The 16096-nt window shown below is 52.5% G+C and overlaps 1 protein-coding gene across 3 annotated transcripts; it reads left to right on the forward strand.

Annotated features, from left to right (window-relative positions):
* The first annotated feature begins 232 nt into the window (after nucleotides 1-232).
* On the forward strand, nucleotides 233-11417 carry LOC136145552 (SEC14-like protein 4). 3 transcript variants are annotated; one of them, XM_065903934.1, is made up of 12 exons: nucleotides 233-397; nucleotides 2483-2558; nucleotides 6193-6236; nucleotides 6544-6603; nucleotides 6730-6918; nucleotides 8445-8540; nucleotides 8841-8901; nucleotides 9802-9885; nucleotides 10187-10293; nucleotides 10368-10507; nucleotides 10603-10772; nucleotides 10968-11417. In XM_065903934.1, the coding sequence occupies exons 1-12, from the start codon at nucleotides 380-382 to the stop codon at nucleotides 11078-11080; spliced, it is 1158 nt and encodes a 385-aa protein (XP_065760006.1). In that variant the 5' UTR covers nucleotides 233-379; the 3' UTR covers nucleotides 11081-11417. The 3 variants fall into 3 exon arrangements, with proteins under 3 accessions (XP_065760006.1, XP_065760005.1, XP_065760007.1); XM_065903933.1 differs by lacking the exon at nucleotides 233-397 and adding an exon at nucleotides 767-867; XM_065903935.1 differs by lacking the exons at nucleotides 233-397; nucleotides 6544-6603 and adding an exon at nucleotides 767-867.
* The last annotated feature ends 4679 nt before the right edge of the window (nucleotides 11418-16096 follow it).

Genomic DNA, 16096 nt, shown 5'->3' on the forward strand with positions numbered 1-16096 from the left:
TCCCAGCCTTTGGGCTGAGGAGCTCACCCTGGGGAGGGAGGGTGTATTTTTAGCTCTCTATCCCAGCAGGTCATTGCCCTGGTGACAGTCTCAACAGTAATAACTATGATTAGGAACACATCCTGGGTTGCCTTATGTAATCCTTCAGACTATCTCTTTTTTTTTTTTTTTTTTTGGCCAGACCTCAGGGCATGTGGGATCCTAGTTCCCCAACCAGGAATGGAAACTTCAGCTCTGCTGAAGACTTCCCTCTGGGAAGTCTCAACCACTGGACCACCAGGGAAGTCCCTCCTCCAGGCTATCTTGAAGGCTGAAACCATTCTGCATCCCGGCAGTGCCCAGCCTGTGGTCAAGACCAGGCGAAGGTTGGCAGGAAGGCATGGGACCACCTGGAGAGGTGAACTAAATTTATTAAGTTTGTTGGGAAGGAGATCTGGTGTGATCCCTGAAAGCTGCCCACGTGTCTTTGATGCCCCCCTGTCTTGCCTGTCCCTGGGACCCTGTGGGAGCCCCTGGGATGAGGTCGCCAGGAGGTGGGAGAAGCCTGGTGGCCCTCCCCATCCCCTGACCCCCGCCTGGAGTCTGTGCTCTGGGATCCCTCTGGGGCAGGTCACCTCCCTGCCCTGGGTAGGGTGTGCCTTAGCGACTGTGGGAAAACTCCCCGAGCCGGGGCGCAAAGCTGGCGGGATGGGGCGGGGAAGGAGGGGTGCTCTCCAGGGCGTGGGGGCAGGACTGACATCCGATGCGCCCGGCAAAAACAGGCCAGGCGGCGGGGCGGGCAGACTAATCCTGGACACTGGCGCTCAGGGCACCATGAGCGGCCGAGTTGGGGACCTGAGCCCCCAGCAGCAGGAGGCTCTGACCCGGGTGAGGAGCTCCGAGGGCGTCGGGGAGGCTTGGGGAGGGGCCGAGCAGCCCCCGGGGCACAGCCGGGAAAGGGGACCCTGGAGAGCGCGCGTCCAGCCGGTGGCTCCAGCGCTCAGGTTGTCCAGGGAGCTGGGCGTCCACCTGGGCCAGGAGCCCCCATCTCTGGGCCTCTCTGCGACTCAGCCCAGCCCTGCCGGCGCCCGGCCACCGAGCCCTGTCCCTTGAGGAAGGTGGAGGAGGATGGCCCTGCCTTTTGCACTGAGGCAGCCTTGGGCAGACAGCCGCCCAGGTCTCCTGCCCGGATTGCAACCTTCGTTCGGTTTCTCTGTGTGGCTTTCTGAATCCGCAGGCCCCAAGCCTTCTCCCTGTTGTTAATGTTTTCATTTAAGGGAAATGGTGGGGGGAGGGAATTGGTGCCATCCAGACAATCCGATGGGACTCACCTGAAACTGAAAGTGAAAGTGAAGACGCTCAGTCGCCTCCGACTCTGCGACCCCAGGGACTGACTATAGCCTCCCAGCCTCCTCCGTCCATGGGATTTTCCAGGCAAGAATACTGGAGTGGGTTGCCATTTCCTTTTCCAAGAGATCATCCCAACCCTGGTCTCCCGCATTGTAGGCAGACACTTTTATCGTCTGAACCACCAGGGAAGTCTGGGACTCACCTGGTGGTGTCTTAACCATGAGGAGGTCTTAGGTGCTGCAGCATTAATTCTGTTTGCCAGGAATTCCTCAGCAATCCAGTGGCAGGACCCATTGCTGTGGCCGGGGTTCAATCCCTAGTCAGGGAACTAAGATCCCACATCCCCGTGGCATGGCCAAAAAAAAAAATTGGGTTGCAAATGGCCAGAGACTAGAAACTCTGAATTCGGGGTGACAGGGCGGGGAGCATAAGGGTTTCACAACCGTTGTTGTTCAGTCGATCAGTCATGTCTGACCCTTTGTGACCCTATGGACTGCAACCCACCAGGCTCCTCTGTCCATGGGATTCTCCAGGCAAGAATACTGGAGTGGGTTGCCATTTCCTTCTCCAGTCACAACCGTGGCTCCCAACTGCAGCCTATGAAAGGGCAGTTTCAGACTCTGGAGAAGGGTTTCTTTTGAGGCTCCTAGTTTGTGAACCTCACATGTATCTGGCACCTGCCACAAGCCAGGCCTGAAGCTAAAGGCTTTACCTTCACAAACTCCTTTGACTGGCACATATGTATCATTATCCCCACTTCACAGATGAGGAAACTGAGGCTCAGAGAAGTTAAGCTACTTGCTTCCAAGTCCAGACCCTCATGATGCAATATCCAGGCAACATCTTCAGAATGTTCTGGTGGGCCTGCATCAGATTCACCAGGGATGTTTGTAAAAACAGAGATGGCACAACCCTCCCTCGAACCTACAGAACAAGGGTCTTGTGGGGCAGAGAACCCCTCAGGTTTGAGAAGGATCCAACTCTTCCTGCCTTGGTGGGCTGAGGGCTGGCCCCTTCCCAGGTTGCAACCTGGGCATGTGCTGCTGGCTCTGCAGGGTCCCTGGGCAGGACTGACCAGCAGACTGAGGCTGGGAAGGTCTGGACAGGGTGGGGACTGCGGGAGTGCCTCTGACCATTCTATCCCCTCCCTCAGTTCCGGGACAACCTTCAGGACCTGCTCCCCACACTGCCCAAGGCTGATGACCACTACGTCCTGCGCTGGCTCCGAGGTGAGGCCAGCTGCCGTCAGTGGAGGCTGACAGGGGGCGGGGCTGGGGTGGGAGTGGCTTCAGGAAAGCGGGTGGGAGACTGGGGGACAGCCCTGAAGAGTGAGCTGGAATCTCAGTTCCCACCCAAATCAGCACAGCACAGAAGTCCTACGGAGCCTCAGTTTCTTCATCCATAAAGTGGGCATGAGGCTACCTCCCCAAGGGTTGTTATGAATTAAACATAATTCATAGCATTATGAATTATGACGTAGTGCCTGGGTGTACACTGTAGAGGGTGTACACCCTCTGTAGGGGGTGTAGTGCCTGGCATGGGTGGGCAACAGGGTGAGGTGAGGTTGGAGGTAACACCTGGGAAGTTCTCAGGATGACAGGCCTGGCCAAGGCTTGAGTAAATACCACTGAACTGTCTTCAGGCCTTGCCCTTGGGTCTGTTTCCAGTTTCTTGACGACAGGGCTTCAAGTGTCGTTCATTTAGAGATCTGACACCACGTGCCCAATGAACTTTCAGAGAGTGGGTGTAATTAAAGGCAGAGGAGGAATTTCCTCTAGGAATTGCCAAAGTAGTGCAGAATAGTTAGAACGACAGAAACCACCCTAGAACTTAGCGGAAAAAATTCATGTCATCTCAGCCTACCCCATGGCATGGCTTTTGAGCTTGAGCCAAGAGAGAGGTCAGAAGCCAGGCTGGAATCAGACAGAACAGTGATTGCTAGCAGGGTGCCCATACGAGTTGCCTCACTTTCCTGGTCTGTGTAATACTGGCCTCTACCTTCAAGATGCCGTGAGTCAGACCTGAGGTCATGGGCGTACACAGCGCCTGCACAGAGGAAGGCCTCCCTTCTGTTCTATTTCATTTGACTGTGTTTTTTCAAATTATTGGTTTTTTACAAACTTTATTTTTAGAACCATTCTAAAAAGATTTACAGAAAAATTGTGACGATAGTACAGAAAGTTCCCATAGATGCTGCATATTAACACTTCACTTTCATATGATTGTTTATGACGATTAATGGACCATTATTGCTATGTAATTAGTGATTGAAATCTGTGTTTTATTTAGATTTGCTTAGTTTTTTTCCATTCCGGGATCCCATCCAGGACACTACATTCCATTTTCTTGTCTTGTCTCTTTGGGCCCTCTTGGCTGAGGCAGTTTCTATTTCATTTTTAATGTCATTTTAATGTCTTTTCCCCCACCCAAGCTAAAAAAAGGACTTGGAACAGTAGATTTCTTTTCTTTTTTTTTTTTTTTAACTTGGAATATAATTGCTTTACAATGCTGTGTTAGTTTCTGCCGTACAACAAGTGAATCGCTTCTGTGTTACATATGTCCCCTCCCTCCTGACCTTCCCTCCCCCCACCCCCATCCCACCCCTCTAGGTCATCACAGGGCACCGAGCGCCCCACTCGCTGTCTGTTTCAGTGTCTATATGTCAGTGCTGCCCTCTCTCCCCTGTGTCCACACATCCATTCTCTACACCGCTATTCCTGCTCCGCCAATAGGTTCATCTGGATCATTCTGGGGACGGTAGATTTCTTAAAGCCACGTGATAGAGCCTCAGACCCTCCTCCTCCTTTGAATCTTTTTGGGTTTAAAAATCAGCTTTTCAGGTACCTCTTGGGTCTTAGATAAAAGAGTGAAATGTATGCACTGTAGGCGACTGGGTCAGGGGAAGGAAAAGGACCTAAGATAGGAAGAGGGTGCCAGGCATCCGGCGCCTCCCCTTCACAATGCAGATCTGCTGATGCAGCTCTGCCCCCTTCAGCTCAGCTCTCCTCCCAGCATCACAGGCTCCAGACAGGACCAAAGGCCAGGGCTGAGCTCAGTTGGATGCAGAGGAGCCTTCCTGACCCTCTCAGGCCGATTCCTTTGTTTTCCTTTCTCCCCATCCCTCGTCTGGGTCCTTCTCTCCCTCTGGGATGCCAGCTCCTCAAGGGCAGGGACTGTGCCTGCCCCGTACTCCCAGCCTGACATAGAGTAAAAAAGTTCTGAAGACCCAGCAGCAGTGTTCAAACCACTGTCTATAGGACCAGAAGCCATTCTCAGGTTCTCAGTAGAAAAATCTCCTAGAGACATCTCACAGAGATTTTTTTTAAACCAATAAAAGAATATCAGGTATGATTATGCACTAACAAATTTGAAAATCTAAATTAAATGGATACATTCCTGGAAGAAGAAAAAGAAAGCCCTCAGTAGATCAGTAAACATGAAAGACATTTAAATGTTAATAAAAACGTCCCCTCCCCTCCAAACTCAGACCACAAATGGCTTTGCAGGTGAATTTCTCCAGTTTTAAGACCAGCTAATTTCTCAGTATACAAATTGTTTGAGTTGTTTTCAAATATATGAAAGAGTGAGATTTATTGGGTACGTTTGATTCCCAAGCTAGCTAAGGACAATAAAAGGAAATTCTAGGCTCATTTCACTTACTAATGTAGATGTAAAGAAGTCTAAATAAAATATCACATAACAGAATCCAAAAAGGTATTAAAATTATGCAACAGTACCAAGGAAAGTTTATCTTGGGTATGCAAGAAGAGTTCAACATCAGAAAACCCAGGGAATTCCCTGGTGGTCCAGTGGTTAGACTTAGAGATTCCACTTCAAGGGGCGCTGGTTTGATCCCTAATCAGGACGATCCCACAAGTCACACAGCCAAAAAAAAGAAAAGAAAGGAGAACCTATCAGTGTCAACAAACACATTAATGGAGTTAAGGATAGGAAGTTGTATGGCTATCTCAGTGTAGAAAAGGGCATCAGAAAAGGTTCAAACTTTATTTATAAGACAAAAGTCCCTCATGACATCCTTTGAATAACTCTTAAAATGATAGTCCCAGATAAACTAAGGCTCAGAGAATGGAAGTGACTTACTAATGGTTGCAGAGCAAATAAAAGGACAAAACTGGAGTTTAAGCTCAAATCTGACTCCAAAGCCCATGCTCTTACCACTCCTAATACCAGGAGCATCTCTGCTCCCTGGGGGATGTTAAATATTGCAGGCTAGATCAGCTCTAGAGTGAACAAGTTTAAAAGGCCTGGAGGAATTTCTCTGGTGATTCAGTGGCTAAGTCTCTGAGCTCTTTCTTAATGCAGGGGGCCCTGGTCCGATCCCTGATCAGGGAACTAGATCCTACATGCCGCAACTAAGAGTTCGCATGCCACAACTAAATATCCCACGTGCTGCAACAAAGACTGCTACTAAGCCCCGGCACAGCCAAATAAATAAATATCTTCAAAATAAAGGCCTGGGTACTGTATAGCACAGGGAACTATATTCAGTATCCTGTAATAAACCATAATGGAAAAGAATATGAAAAAGAATATATATGTATATATAACTGGATCACTTTGCTGTAGAGCAGAAATTAATACATTACAAATCAACTATACTTCAATCAAGTTTTTTTTTTTTTTTAAGGCCTGGAAAATGAAATCAGGAGCCTTCCACAGTCTTCGAGAGGATTAAAGATCCATGCTTTTTTAAAAAAAAACTTTCCAGACCCCCCAATGTATTCCTGGAGCACTAGGAAAGCTCCTCACCCCCGGAGCTTGTCTCTTTATGAGCTGTCAGAGAATGGCTTATGCTGCATTCTGCCTCCAGCCTCCTCTTACCACACCGCCTTCTTCTTGCAGCCCGGGACTTTGACCTGCAGAAATCAGAGGACATGCTCCGTAAGGTGAGACCCTGTGCTCACGAGCATCCTGTCTCCTGCACGTTGCACCCCAGGAATTATCCCCAGGGATTATCGACAAAGGCCAGGGCCTCTCGCCCAGTCCTGTTCTGTGTTTCTTCTTCCTTCCCCCTCCATCCCTTTCTGCCTCAGACCCGGGTCCCCCACAGCCCTCGTCCTGGCGTTCCCACCCCCAGTCCTGTGTTGGTGGCGCCTGGGGTGGCTCTGGCAGGATGCTGGTGTCCGTGGGCGGAGGGGCGTGGCCTGTGACCCCTGGGGCAGGCGGGCTTCAAGCCCAGCTGTGCCTCCGCAGCACGTGGAGTTCCGCAAGCAGCAAGACCTGGACAACATCCTTGAGTGGAAGCCCTCAGAGGTGAGCCCACGCGGGGTCCCCCAGGCCACTGCCGCCCCCTCAGTTCACCCACCGCGTCCAGCTGCCCGAGGGAGCGGGACCCGGCCTGATGGGCTGCTTCGGGCCGGGCGCTCACCCCACGTCCAGGTGGTCCAGCGGTATGACGCCGGTGGCCTGTGCGGCTACGACTACGAGGGCTGCCCCGTGTGGTTCGACATCATCGGGACCATGGACCCCAAAGGCCTCCTCCTGTCAGCCTCCAAGCAGGAGCTGATCCGGAAGCGCATCAGAGTCTGCGAGTTGCTTTTGCACGAGTGTGAACAGCAGAGTCAGAAGGTATGCGAGCGGGTAGAGGGCACGTGGTGGGGCCAGTCTGTCTAAGGGGTGGTACCAGGACTCACTAGAGAGGCACGCGCTCCTCCCTAGCCTTCAGCACCACTGGGCTCTGCTTCTCTTGCAGTCACCCTTGCACGCGCATCTACCACGCGCGTGCCATTCTCTGCTGGTGTGCACCAAGGCTGGCCAAAGCCCTTGCTGACCTTGGTGCTACGAATCCTCTCGCGCTGTTCCCCCGGATCCCTGGGAACAGTGGGTGATCAGCTTTGCTTACAGAAAGGATGTCCCTTGATTGTGTAACTATGAAACCTGATGGGGGAGCCATTGCCTTGGACATCCCCAAAAGCTGGTGACCCTTGAATCTGGGCACATCCCTGGTGCCCCTATGGAGTTACCGCCAAAAACTGTGGGGCATGGGGCTTCTAAGCCAAGAAGGACCACACCCACCTTTGCAGGTCTTCTCCTGGCCCCTGACTCTGCGTTTCCTGGTCACTAGCCTTCAGAGGGAATCTAATGCCAAGTGTAGCCGGGTTGGTTTTGCGAGTCTCAAGTGTCTAAAGCTGTTATGGCACTGTGGGATATTATGGCTAATACATATGTGTCCTTATGGGACTCCACACGAGGACAGGCCCTGCGTCCCCAGCGTCTGGCACAGAGCAGGATGCAAAATGGAACCCCATCGAGATGTGTGGCAGGCAGGAGAGAATTACCTAATGCTGTGTGTCGTGCCTGGTTTGAACACGTGTGTGTTCAAACACATGTGTGTTCTCTTGTAAGATGGCTCACTTATAGTCTCAAGGCAGTGTCTTCCACTTCACAGATGTTCCCAATCGGAGCCAGCAGTTAAGGTGATGACACTGGTATCTGTTAAGATTTAACAGGCACTGGCCAAGTGCCAGACACTGGCTTTGTTGAATCCTCACAGCAGATCTCTCAGGGCCTGGAATTATCCCCATCTTACAGAGGAAAAAAGTAAGGCTCAGAGGGATTAAAAATCCACCCAAGGCCTGGTGACTCAAATGGTTAAGAATCTGCCTGCAATGCAGGGAGACCCAGGTTCGATCCCTGGGTTGGGAAGACTCCCTGGAGGAGGGAATGGCAACTCACTACAATATTCCTGACTGGAAAATCCCATGGACAGAGAAGACTGGTGGGCTGCAGTCCCTGGACTCAAAGAGTCAGACTCGACTGAGCGACTAACACTTTCAAAGCCACGCAGCCCCCCAGCGGCAGTTCTGGCGTGGACTCAGCTGTGGGGCTGCATCACTGGCTGACAAGTGTACTACTGTGTGTGAAGATGGCCAGTGAACAAATGACGTCTTTAATGGCACTTAACTCATTCCAGGCTACAGTGTTGAGCAGTGTGTGGGGGCCACCACGCCGAGGCTCAGAGGTGGCACCTCCTTAGACCCTGGATGGGCTCTGTCTGTTGGGGAAATGCTGTGGGCAGGGGGCAGGACGGTGGAGGGAGGGTCCTCCTGGCTAGAGCCGTCATCTGATCCGAGTACCCGCTCTGTCCCGTGCAGCTGGGCAGGAGGGTCGACACGGCCGTGATGGTGTTTGACATGGAAGGGCTGAGCCTGAGACACCTGTGGAAGCCAGCGGTGGAGGTTTACCAGCAGGTGAGGTCGGAGCCACACTGCCGCAGCAGCTTCTGGTCCATGGACGAGGGGTCACTTCCCAGGGGCCCCAGACAGCAGCCAGTGACGCTGACCTGGGTATCCACCCTCCAGGGAGAAAGAGTCTGAACAAGAGCTCCACTGAGGATGATGGCCATGCTCCCGGGGAAGACGGGATGGGCTCCTGGGGTGGGGGAAAGGGGCTCTGGGGGGCTCGTGTCTCAGCAGCGTCAGGGGCCGCAGAAATCCAGGGTCTGGAGGTGTTGGAAGCTGGCCTCGCTCAGACTCATCTTGACCCAACAGTTTTTTGCCATTCTGGAAGCAAATTATCCGGAGACGATGAAGAATTTAATTGTTGTTCGAGGTGAGCCCACGATGGGGATGACCTCCTGGGGTGGGAAGGGTGAGGAATGGGGGAGGGGGACAGTGGGGAAGCCACCCAGACCAGGGACTGTCAAACCGTCCTGGGTGGAGAATGGGTCTTTGTTTGTTCAGCTCAGTCCTCCCCTGATTCTTTTGGAATATGCAAATCACGCTCTCGTGTGCTGCAGCAATGTCAAATACGCCATGTCTCTAAATGTTTACTGTTATTTTCTTTACCGACCTGGATGGGGACTGGCATCAGAGAGTCCATGGACGGAGAATCCATGGAGTGGAAACAGTCTGTGCCTGCAATGGCTGTATGACAAAGGGCTCACTGCATGTGTTCTAGGGTCAGATGATCTGGCTTCCCATCAAGTCTGTGGAGCAAATCAAGGTCACCTTACTGAGCCTCAGTTTTCCCATTCTGTAAAATGGGGATACAATGGCACCTTCCCTATAAGATAGCTGTGAGGTTACATGAGATAGTCTCTGGGGAAAGTGTAGCACAGAGCCTGGCCCATAGAAAGCACCCAGTAAGCTTGAGTCATCCTGGTGGAACACGAGTTCGAATGCAGATGCCTCCTCCTTGCACCCAAGAGGGTGCCAAGGCAACGTGGGCAAATCGTGAGTGTGGAAAGGAAGAGGCACCCCGGGGAATCAACACTGCTGATGCCTTACATCAAGGGAAGAAGAGGCAGCCATTTATTGTATCATTCGATCTGCACTTTCCAGTTAGGAGTGCTTAGCCTCAGAGAGGGTGAGTGAGGAGCTGAAGGTCTCACAGCAGGAAATGGCAGCATCTAGGTCTCTCCAACCTCTGTGCCGCCCATGCCCTTGGCTGTGACCCTGTGTATCCAGGTCCTCTCCCGTCCAGCCTCTCAAGGGAGTTTGTGTGTTCCAGCCCCCAAGCTGTTCCCCGTGGCCTTCAACTTGGTCAAGTCGTTCATGGGTGAGGAGACCCGAAGGAAGATAGTGATTATGGGAGGTGAGTGATGCGGCCTCCCAGCTGTGCCACCTTCCCATCTGCCTGGAAGCAGAGGGTAGCTCCTCCTCTTTACTCAGGCCCTGACCTTGGCCCCGACCCTCAGTGATCTTTGCACACTCATTCGAGGCTCCGGGACCTAGACGATGGCCTGGGTGGCCATGCAGAGCGCCTGGGTGTTCTCAGGAGTTGGTGCCCAGGAGAGCCAGCATAGGACACATCAGGTCTCTCCCTGGGCTTGGCCCCACTGCCCTCTCTTGAGCCCCCGACCCCCCCCACAGAGCCCCACTTTTTGTCCCCACAGGCAACTGGAAGCAAGAGTTGCTGAAATTCATCAGCCCCGACCAGCTGCCCGTGGAGTTCGGGGGGACCATGACCGACCCCGACGGCAACCCCAAGTGCCTGACCAAGGTCCGGTGCCCAGAGGACGGGGAGGGAGGGGGGGTGGCCGTGGGGCAGTGCCCGCTCACCACTCTCACCCACAGATCAACTACGGGGGCGACGTGCCCCAGCGTTACTACCTGCGCAACCACGTGAGGGTGCAGTACGACCACCAGGAGACCGTGGGCCGAGGCTCCTCCCTGCAGGTGGACAACGAGATCCTGTTCCCGGGCTGCGTGCTCAGGTAGGCACGGCGCCCCCCACACACACCCCTGGGCGCGGCCGGGAGGGGCCCGGAGCCCAGGCAGGGGGCGGTCAGTGGGGCCCTGTCCCCTGCAGGTGGCAGTTCGCGTCGGACGGAGGGGACATCGGCTTCGGGGTTTTCCTGAAGACCAAGATGGGGGAGCGGCAGCGGGCCGGGGAGATGACGGAGGTGCTGGCCAGCCAGCGCTACAACGCCCACATGGTGCCCGAGGACGGGAGCCTCACCTGCACGGAAGCCGGCGTCTGTGAGTGTTGGCAGGGAATGGCTCCTCCTGGACCTGGGGGTGGGGGTCAGGTGCATTGCCGTGCATCAGGTCCCACCAGTAGGGAGCCCTGGCTCCGGGCTCTCAGGTGTGGCAGTGGCACCCAGGTCTAGTACCTGCCAGGAGGGTGAGGTCCCAGGCGGGCATCCTCTCTGAATGTCTGTCCCATCAACACAGACGTCCTAAGGTTTGACAACACCTACAGCCTGATCTACCCCAAGCACGTCAGCTACACCGTGGAGGTGCTGCTCCCAGACCAAACCTCCCTGGAGAAGATAGAGAAATTCTAGACAAGCCTCGCGGTTCCCATACCGTCCTCTGTGGCCTCTGGGTCTGCAGTGAGCTCACAGCCTTCCCTGGCCAGACCCCCTCCAAGTTCCCCAGGGAAGGCGATCCTACAGAGCTGGTCCCAGCCCATCTGTCACAGTGGGTCTGCATCTTCAGAACTGCTGGGACTGTGGCAGCCAGCAAAGCAACAGAAAAACTCTCCAGCCCCTGTGACTCAAGCTCAGAGAAAATTCCCAGCCCCTTTTCTACCAACCGATACTGAGTCGTGAGTTCCCATTCTGAAATATATTGTGTTTAAAAGATAAATAAATAAAAGCGTGGGGCTTCCCTGATGGCTCAGTGGTAAAGAATCAGCTTGCCAAAGCAGGAGACACGGGTTTGATTCCTGATCCTGGAAGCTCCCACGTGCCGCAGAGCAGCTGAACCCGGGCACTGTAACGGCTGAGCCTGCGCTCTGGAGTTCAGGAGCCTCAGCTACTGAAGCCTGAGCGCCCGGGAGCCCGTGCTCCAAAGGAGAGACCACCGCAACGGGAAGCCTGAGCCCCGCAACTAGCGGCCTCCCGCTCGCTGCAACTGGAGAACAGCCCACGCACAGCAGGGAAGACCCAGCACAGTCAAAAGTAAATAAATAAATAGTTTAAAAAAGAAAGAAAATGTGAGATATAATAGGACAGAACTGGAAACAGTTGCCATTGAAAAGATAATGCATTACTCATAGTTCCCAAGAGGAGAGGGCATGGATGCCACAGGGGATCACCCGGAGAACAGGGGGTGTGGGTGGGAGGCGGGGGTGGGGCATGAGGTGGAAGGAGGGGGAGGACCTGCAGGCAAAAGCCTTTGTTATGGTTTCCCTGCAAGGAATGGGTGAGGCAGGGTCAGCAGGCCTAGAACTGGCTCTTTTGAGTGATTTACGCAGGCTCTGGGTACCAGTTGCCCTGAGTTTGAGCCTGATACAGGAGGAGTTTGGAGTGTGGGCTCATATTTGAAAAGCACACCTGTGGGCAAGACTCCCTCCTGTTCAGTCGCTCAGTCGTGGCCAATTCCTCGCGACCCCATGGACTGCAGCACGTCAGGCTCCCCTGTCCTTCACTATCCCTCAGAGATTGCTTAGACTCATGTCCACCAAGTTGATGATGCCATCCAACCATCTCATCGTCTGTCGCCCCCTTCTCCTCCTGCCCTCAGTCTTTCCCAGCATCAGGGTCTCTAGGAACTGGCTATCCCTGGGAGTCAGCAAGGGCCCAGGTGTCAAAGCATCAGAACACAGAAAATAGGAGGCGTGATTAATACAGTTAGCTGGCAAGCAGCCATGCCACTGCCCTGCTGGGTACACATTCCTTCCCCATCGAGAAAGAACTCTTGGTTCACATGCTGTCCTTCCTCGTGTGAGGGTATCTAAGAGCTGGTTCCCCTGCTCAGCCTCCATCCTCTCAGGGTCTCCCCTGGTGGGCCAGTGGCTAAGACTATAACTCCAAATGCAGGGAGCCTGGGTTCAATCCCTGGTCAGGAAGCTAGACCCCATATGCCACAGCTGAAGTCCCTGAATCACAACCAAGACCTGATGCAGTAAAAAAAAAAAAAAAAATTGCATTTTGCTTCAACAAAGTTGAGTTCAGTTTACGCCAGGCCCTCTTCCCTATTTCGATAGCTAATGCGTAATAAAATCCATTTTTCCTCTTTAACTAGTGTTTGACTTTGTTTTTTCTTGGACACTACCAAGTTAGACATGTTCGATACAGGAGGTGTCCATCCTTGTGGAAAGTTCTTCTGAGCGGTGACGTACGTCATGGGGTATACAGGGCAGGCTTCTGAGGAGAGGACCATCAGAGACACACTGACCCTTTATCTCCTCAGAAGTCATGCCTCCAGAAAGCCCCACCAGTTAGGCACATTAGAGAAAAGTCAGACCGATGATTAATAAAGACAGGAAAGCATAGAAAGATATTTGAGAAGAAGGAAGGGGGCGTTCTAAGTTGTAAACAAAGAACCATGCATAAAAAGTGTGAACTTTCAAGGTATGATCAGGTAACAAGTGAAGTTGAACTATTAATAGTAAATTCAGCCTGATAACCATCAGTTCAGGCTTTAATCACCTTGGGAGAAACCCCCAGGTATAGACCACCCAATCCAGAGTGAATTGGCCAATAACTCAAAGTGCTGATACCAAGAAATACCTAAAACATTTTTACTTTTTCATTTGGATCTATGGATATTGAAAGTTCCAACAAAACAGTAAAAAACAAATACTGAAATTCAAAGATGTCAAAGAATACAGTTGTAACCCGAGGACTGCCCCAAGGGAAGGTACGGAAACAAATATATGGTTGTTGTTTCATCACTAAGTCATGTCCAAGTCTTTTGCAACCCCATGAACTGTATAGACCATCAGGCTCCTCTGTCCATGGGATTTCCCAGGCATGAATACTGGAGTGGATTGCCATTTCCTTTTCCAGGGGATCATCCCGACTCAGGGCCTGTGCATCTACTATACTGGCAGGTCCAAAACCTGCCAAAGTTATTCTCTGAGACACCAGAGAAGCCCAGGAAACAAGTATAGAAATAATCAATAAAGTAATTTCAAGAGGGATGTCTTTGGAACAAGTTTAAATAAAACTGTAGTAACAATTTTTGGATTCATTGGGCTTCTGTATTTGCTATTCAGGTATTTGAAGTGCTCAAAACCATCAGCTGTAACGAATTTGTAGTTTATAATTCCCATGGATCAGACACCGAGTAGATCTTTGATAATTTCCCAAGCGAGGTTGTGACAGAGCTCTGGTTTGGTACAGAGTCAAGGCTCTGACCTGCCTCTGCTCACTGCTCCTCCACGCTCCCCGCCCACCTCCACCATGGATTTGTGCAATAGCGTCCTGACCAGTATTGCTTCTCTGAACATCTGCCCTTGCCAGGTCACCCTTCACACCAGGCCCAGGGTTATCTTCCTGCTGCAGGAGGAATCACATCCGTGTCTTCTTCAAAAAGCTTCAAAGGCTGTCGCCCACTCTGATGGCTGATAAGCATAGTCCCCAGCTGGCCTGACCTCAGTCCTTTGAGTTCCCTGCACTTGGAGTATCCCTCTTCCCTCTTGCCTCTGGAGGCTTCATTATGCAAACCCCTCCATCTAGAACATCTTCCTCCTATTCTTGTCTTAGAGGCCCAACTCAAATACCACCTCCTCTGGGGACATTCCAAGACCTTCAGGGCAGTGGTCTTGCTCAGACTTCTACTAGAACACTCCATCTTCAGGCAGCCAGGAAAGATATTGGTTAAGGATACAGGACTTGGGTGCAAATAAGGGTTCAAACCCTGGTTCTGGCTCTTAACAGCCTGTGAAGTTCAATCGGGCACATGTGAAATGGGCACATGGGTCCAAAGATGAGCAGCAAATATGACCCATACCTTCATGGGGCTGACAGTTAAGGGGGTGAGTAAAATATCAGACCAAGCCATGTCTGATGAGAACAATTCTCTGCAAAAGAGCAGCAGGGGTCTACTTGAGCATTTAGGAGATGGGAAGGTGATGGGGAGGCACCAATAGGCAGTATGGGATGAGGAGGGAAGGGAAGAGAGCTCAAGTCAGAGGGAATGGCATGTGCAAAGGCCCTGTGGTAGGAGATAGCAGCAAGGGGAGACAGATAGCTCCTACACACCCTATTTGGTCATTTGTGGTTTGGAAAGGCCAGTCCCTCTTGTCTTTTGTAGGAGAAGAAAGATAGGCATCCAGTTATGGCCCCTAATCCACCTCTTCCCCTGGTCCCAGGTCTTTGGGGGTAGTTGGTCAGAATCCCCTTGGCCACCTTTCTCTCTCCCAGGCCCTTGTGGCCCTCTCCGTTTCTAGGGTATAGATGATAGTGGGGGTATGGTCATGTAAGGTCCTGCCTTTCCTGGGGTCACCCTGAGTTGGTTGGGGGAGCCAAGGAGACACTCCCCCCTAGAGCCTAATCTCCATTTCCCAGGCAGGCCCAGGTGTGAGGCTGCTCTGCCCTGGGCATCTGAGTCAGGTGGACCTTCTCTCTCAACCCCTCCACCCAGGGTGATGCAAGCCAAGCCCTACATTCCTGGAGGAACATCCAGCGGCATTTGCTCAGCCTGGACATCCACAGAATGGGATCAGTTTAGCCGTGATGGGGGAAGAGTGGGCAGGAGCTCCTGGCAGAGCTGATCTCATCCCAACAACGGAGATGCCCTTCACTGCACAGGCTTCCCTTCTGTTAGCAGGATCCAGATGTGAACGAGGACTGCAAGCAGGGCACCTGTGGCCACTGAGAGATGCCAGGAATTTTAGGAGCAGCTGGGAGGTGGGAGGGAGAGATTCCGCCGTGAGTGGGCAGGGAGGTGAGGGATCGAGGTCGCATACTGTGACACAGCCGTCATCACAGCCCTGCTTCTCGGCCTGTGGGTCAGGAGCATCAAGGAAATGAGCCACGTTTCAGAAAGTGGGAGGAGACAGGCACATTACATAAGAGGGGATCCGGCTGCCTGGCGCCCAGATGGGTAGAATGGAAGTCCTCCATGCCCAGCGATGGCTCAGGCTCAGGGCAGGACACCTGACCTGCATGGGAACAACAGGGACTTAACATGTGACCTGGAACCATCCTCGGCAGACAGAGGCTTAGCACCTGGCCCTGCACCAACTGTCTAGATTCCAATCCTGGCTTTGCTGCATGCCGACTGTGAGACCTGGGGGCGGGGGGGTTGGCTTCAGTTTTCTCACCCACAGATGGGAATAACCATAGTGCCAACCTTAGAATGTGTCTGGAGAATTAAATGAGACCATGCTGGACTGTCCAGTCGGGCAACCACTGTATTAATTTGCTTGACTACCTCAACAAAGCTCCCAAACCGAATGGCTCCAGCAACGAGATTTATTGTCTCATAGATCTGGGGGCTAGAAGGCCGAGATCAAGGGGTCAGCAGGCTTGGTTCCCTTTGAGGACAAGGAGGAAGAATTTATTCTCTGCTTCTCCCCTAGCTTCTGGTGGTTTATTGGCTATTTTTGGTGTTCTACGGCTCATATA

Source organism: Muntiacus reevesi, chromosome 13 (genome assembly GCF_963930625.1).
Source record: "Muntiacus reevesi chromosome 13, mMunRee1.1, whole genome shotgun sequence".
NCBI classification, from domain to species: Eukaryota; Metazoa; Chordata; class Mammalia; order Artiodactyla; family Cervidae; genus Muntiacus; species Muntiacus reevesi.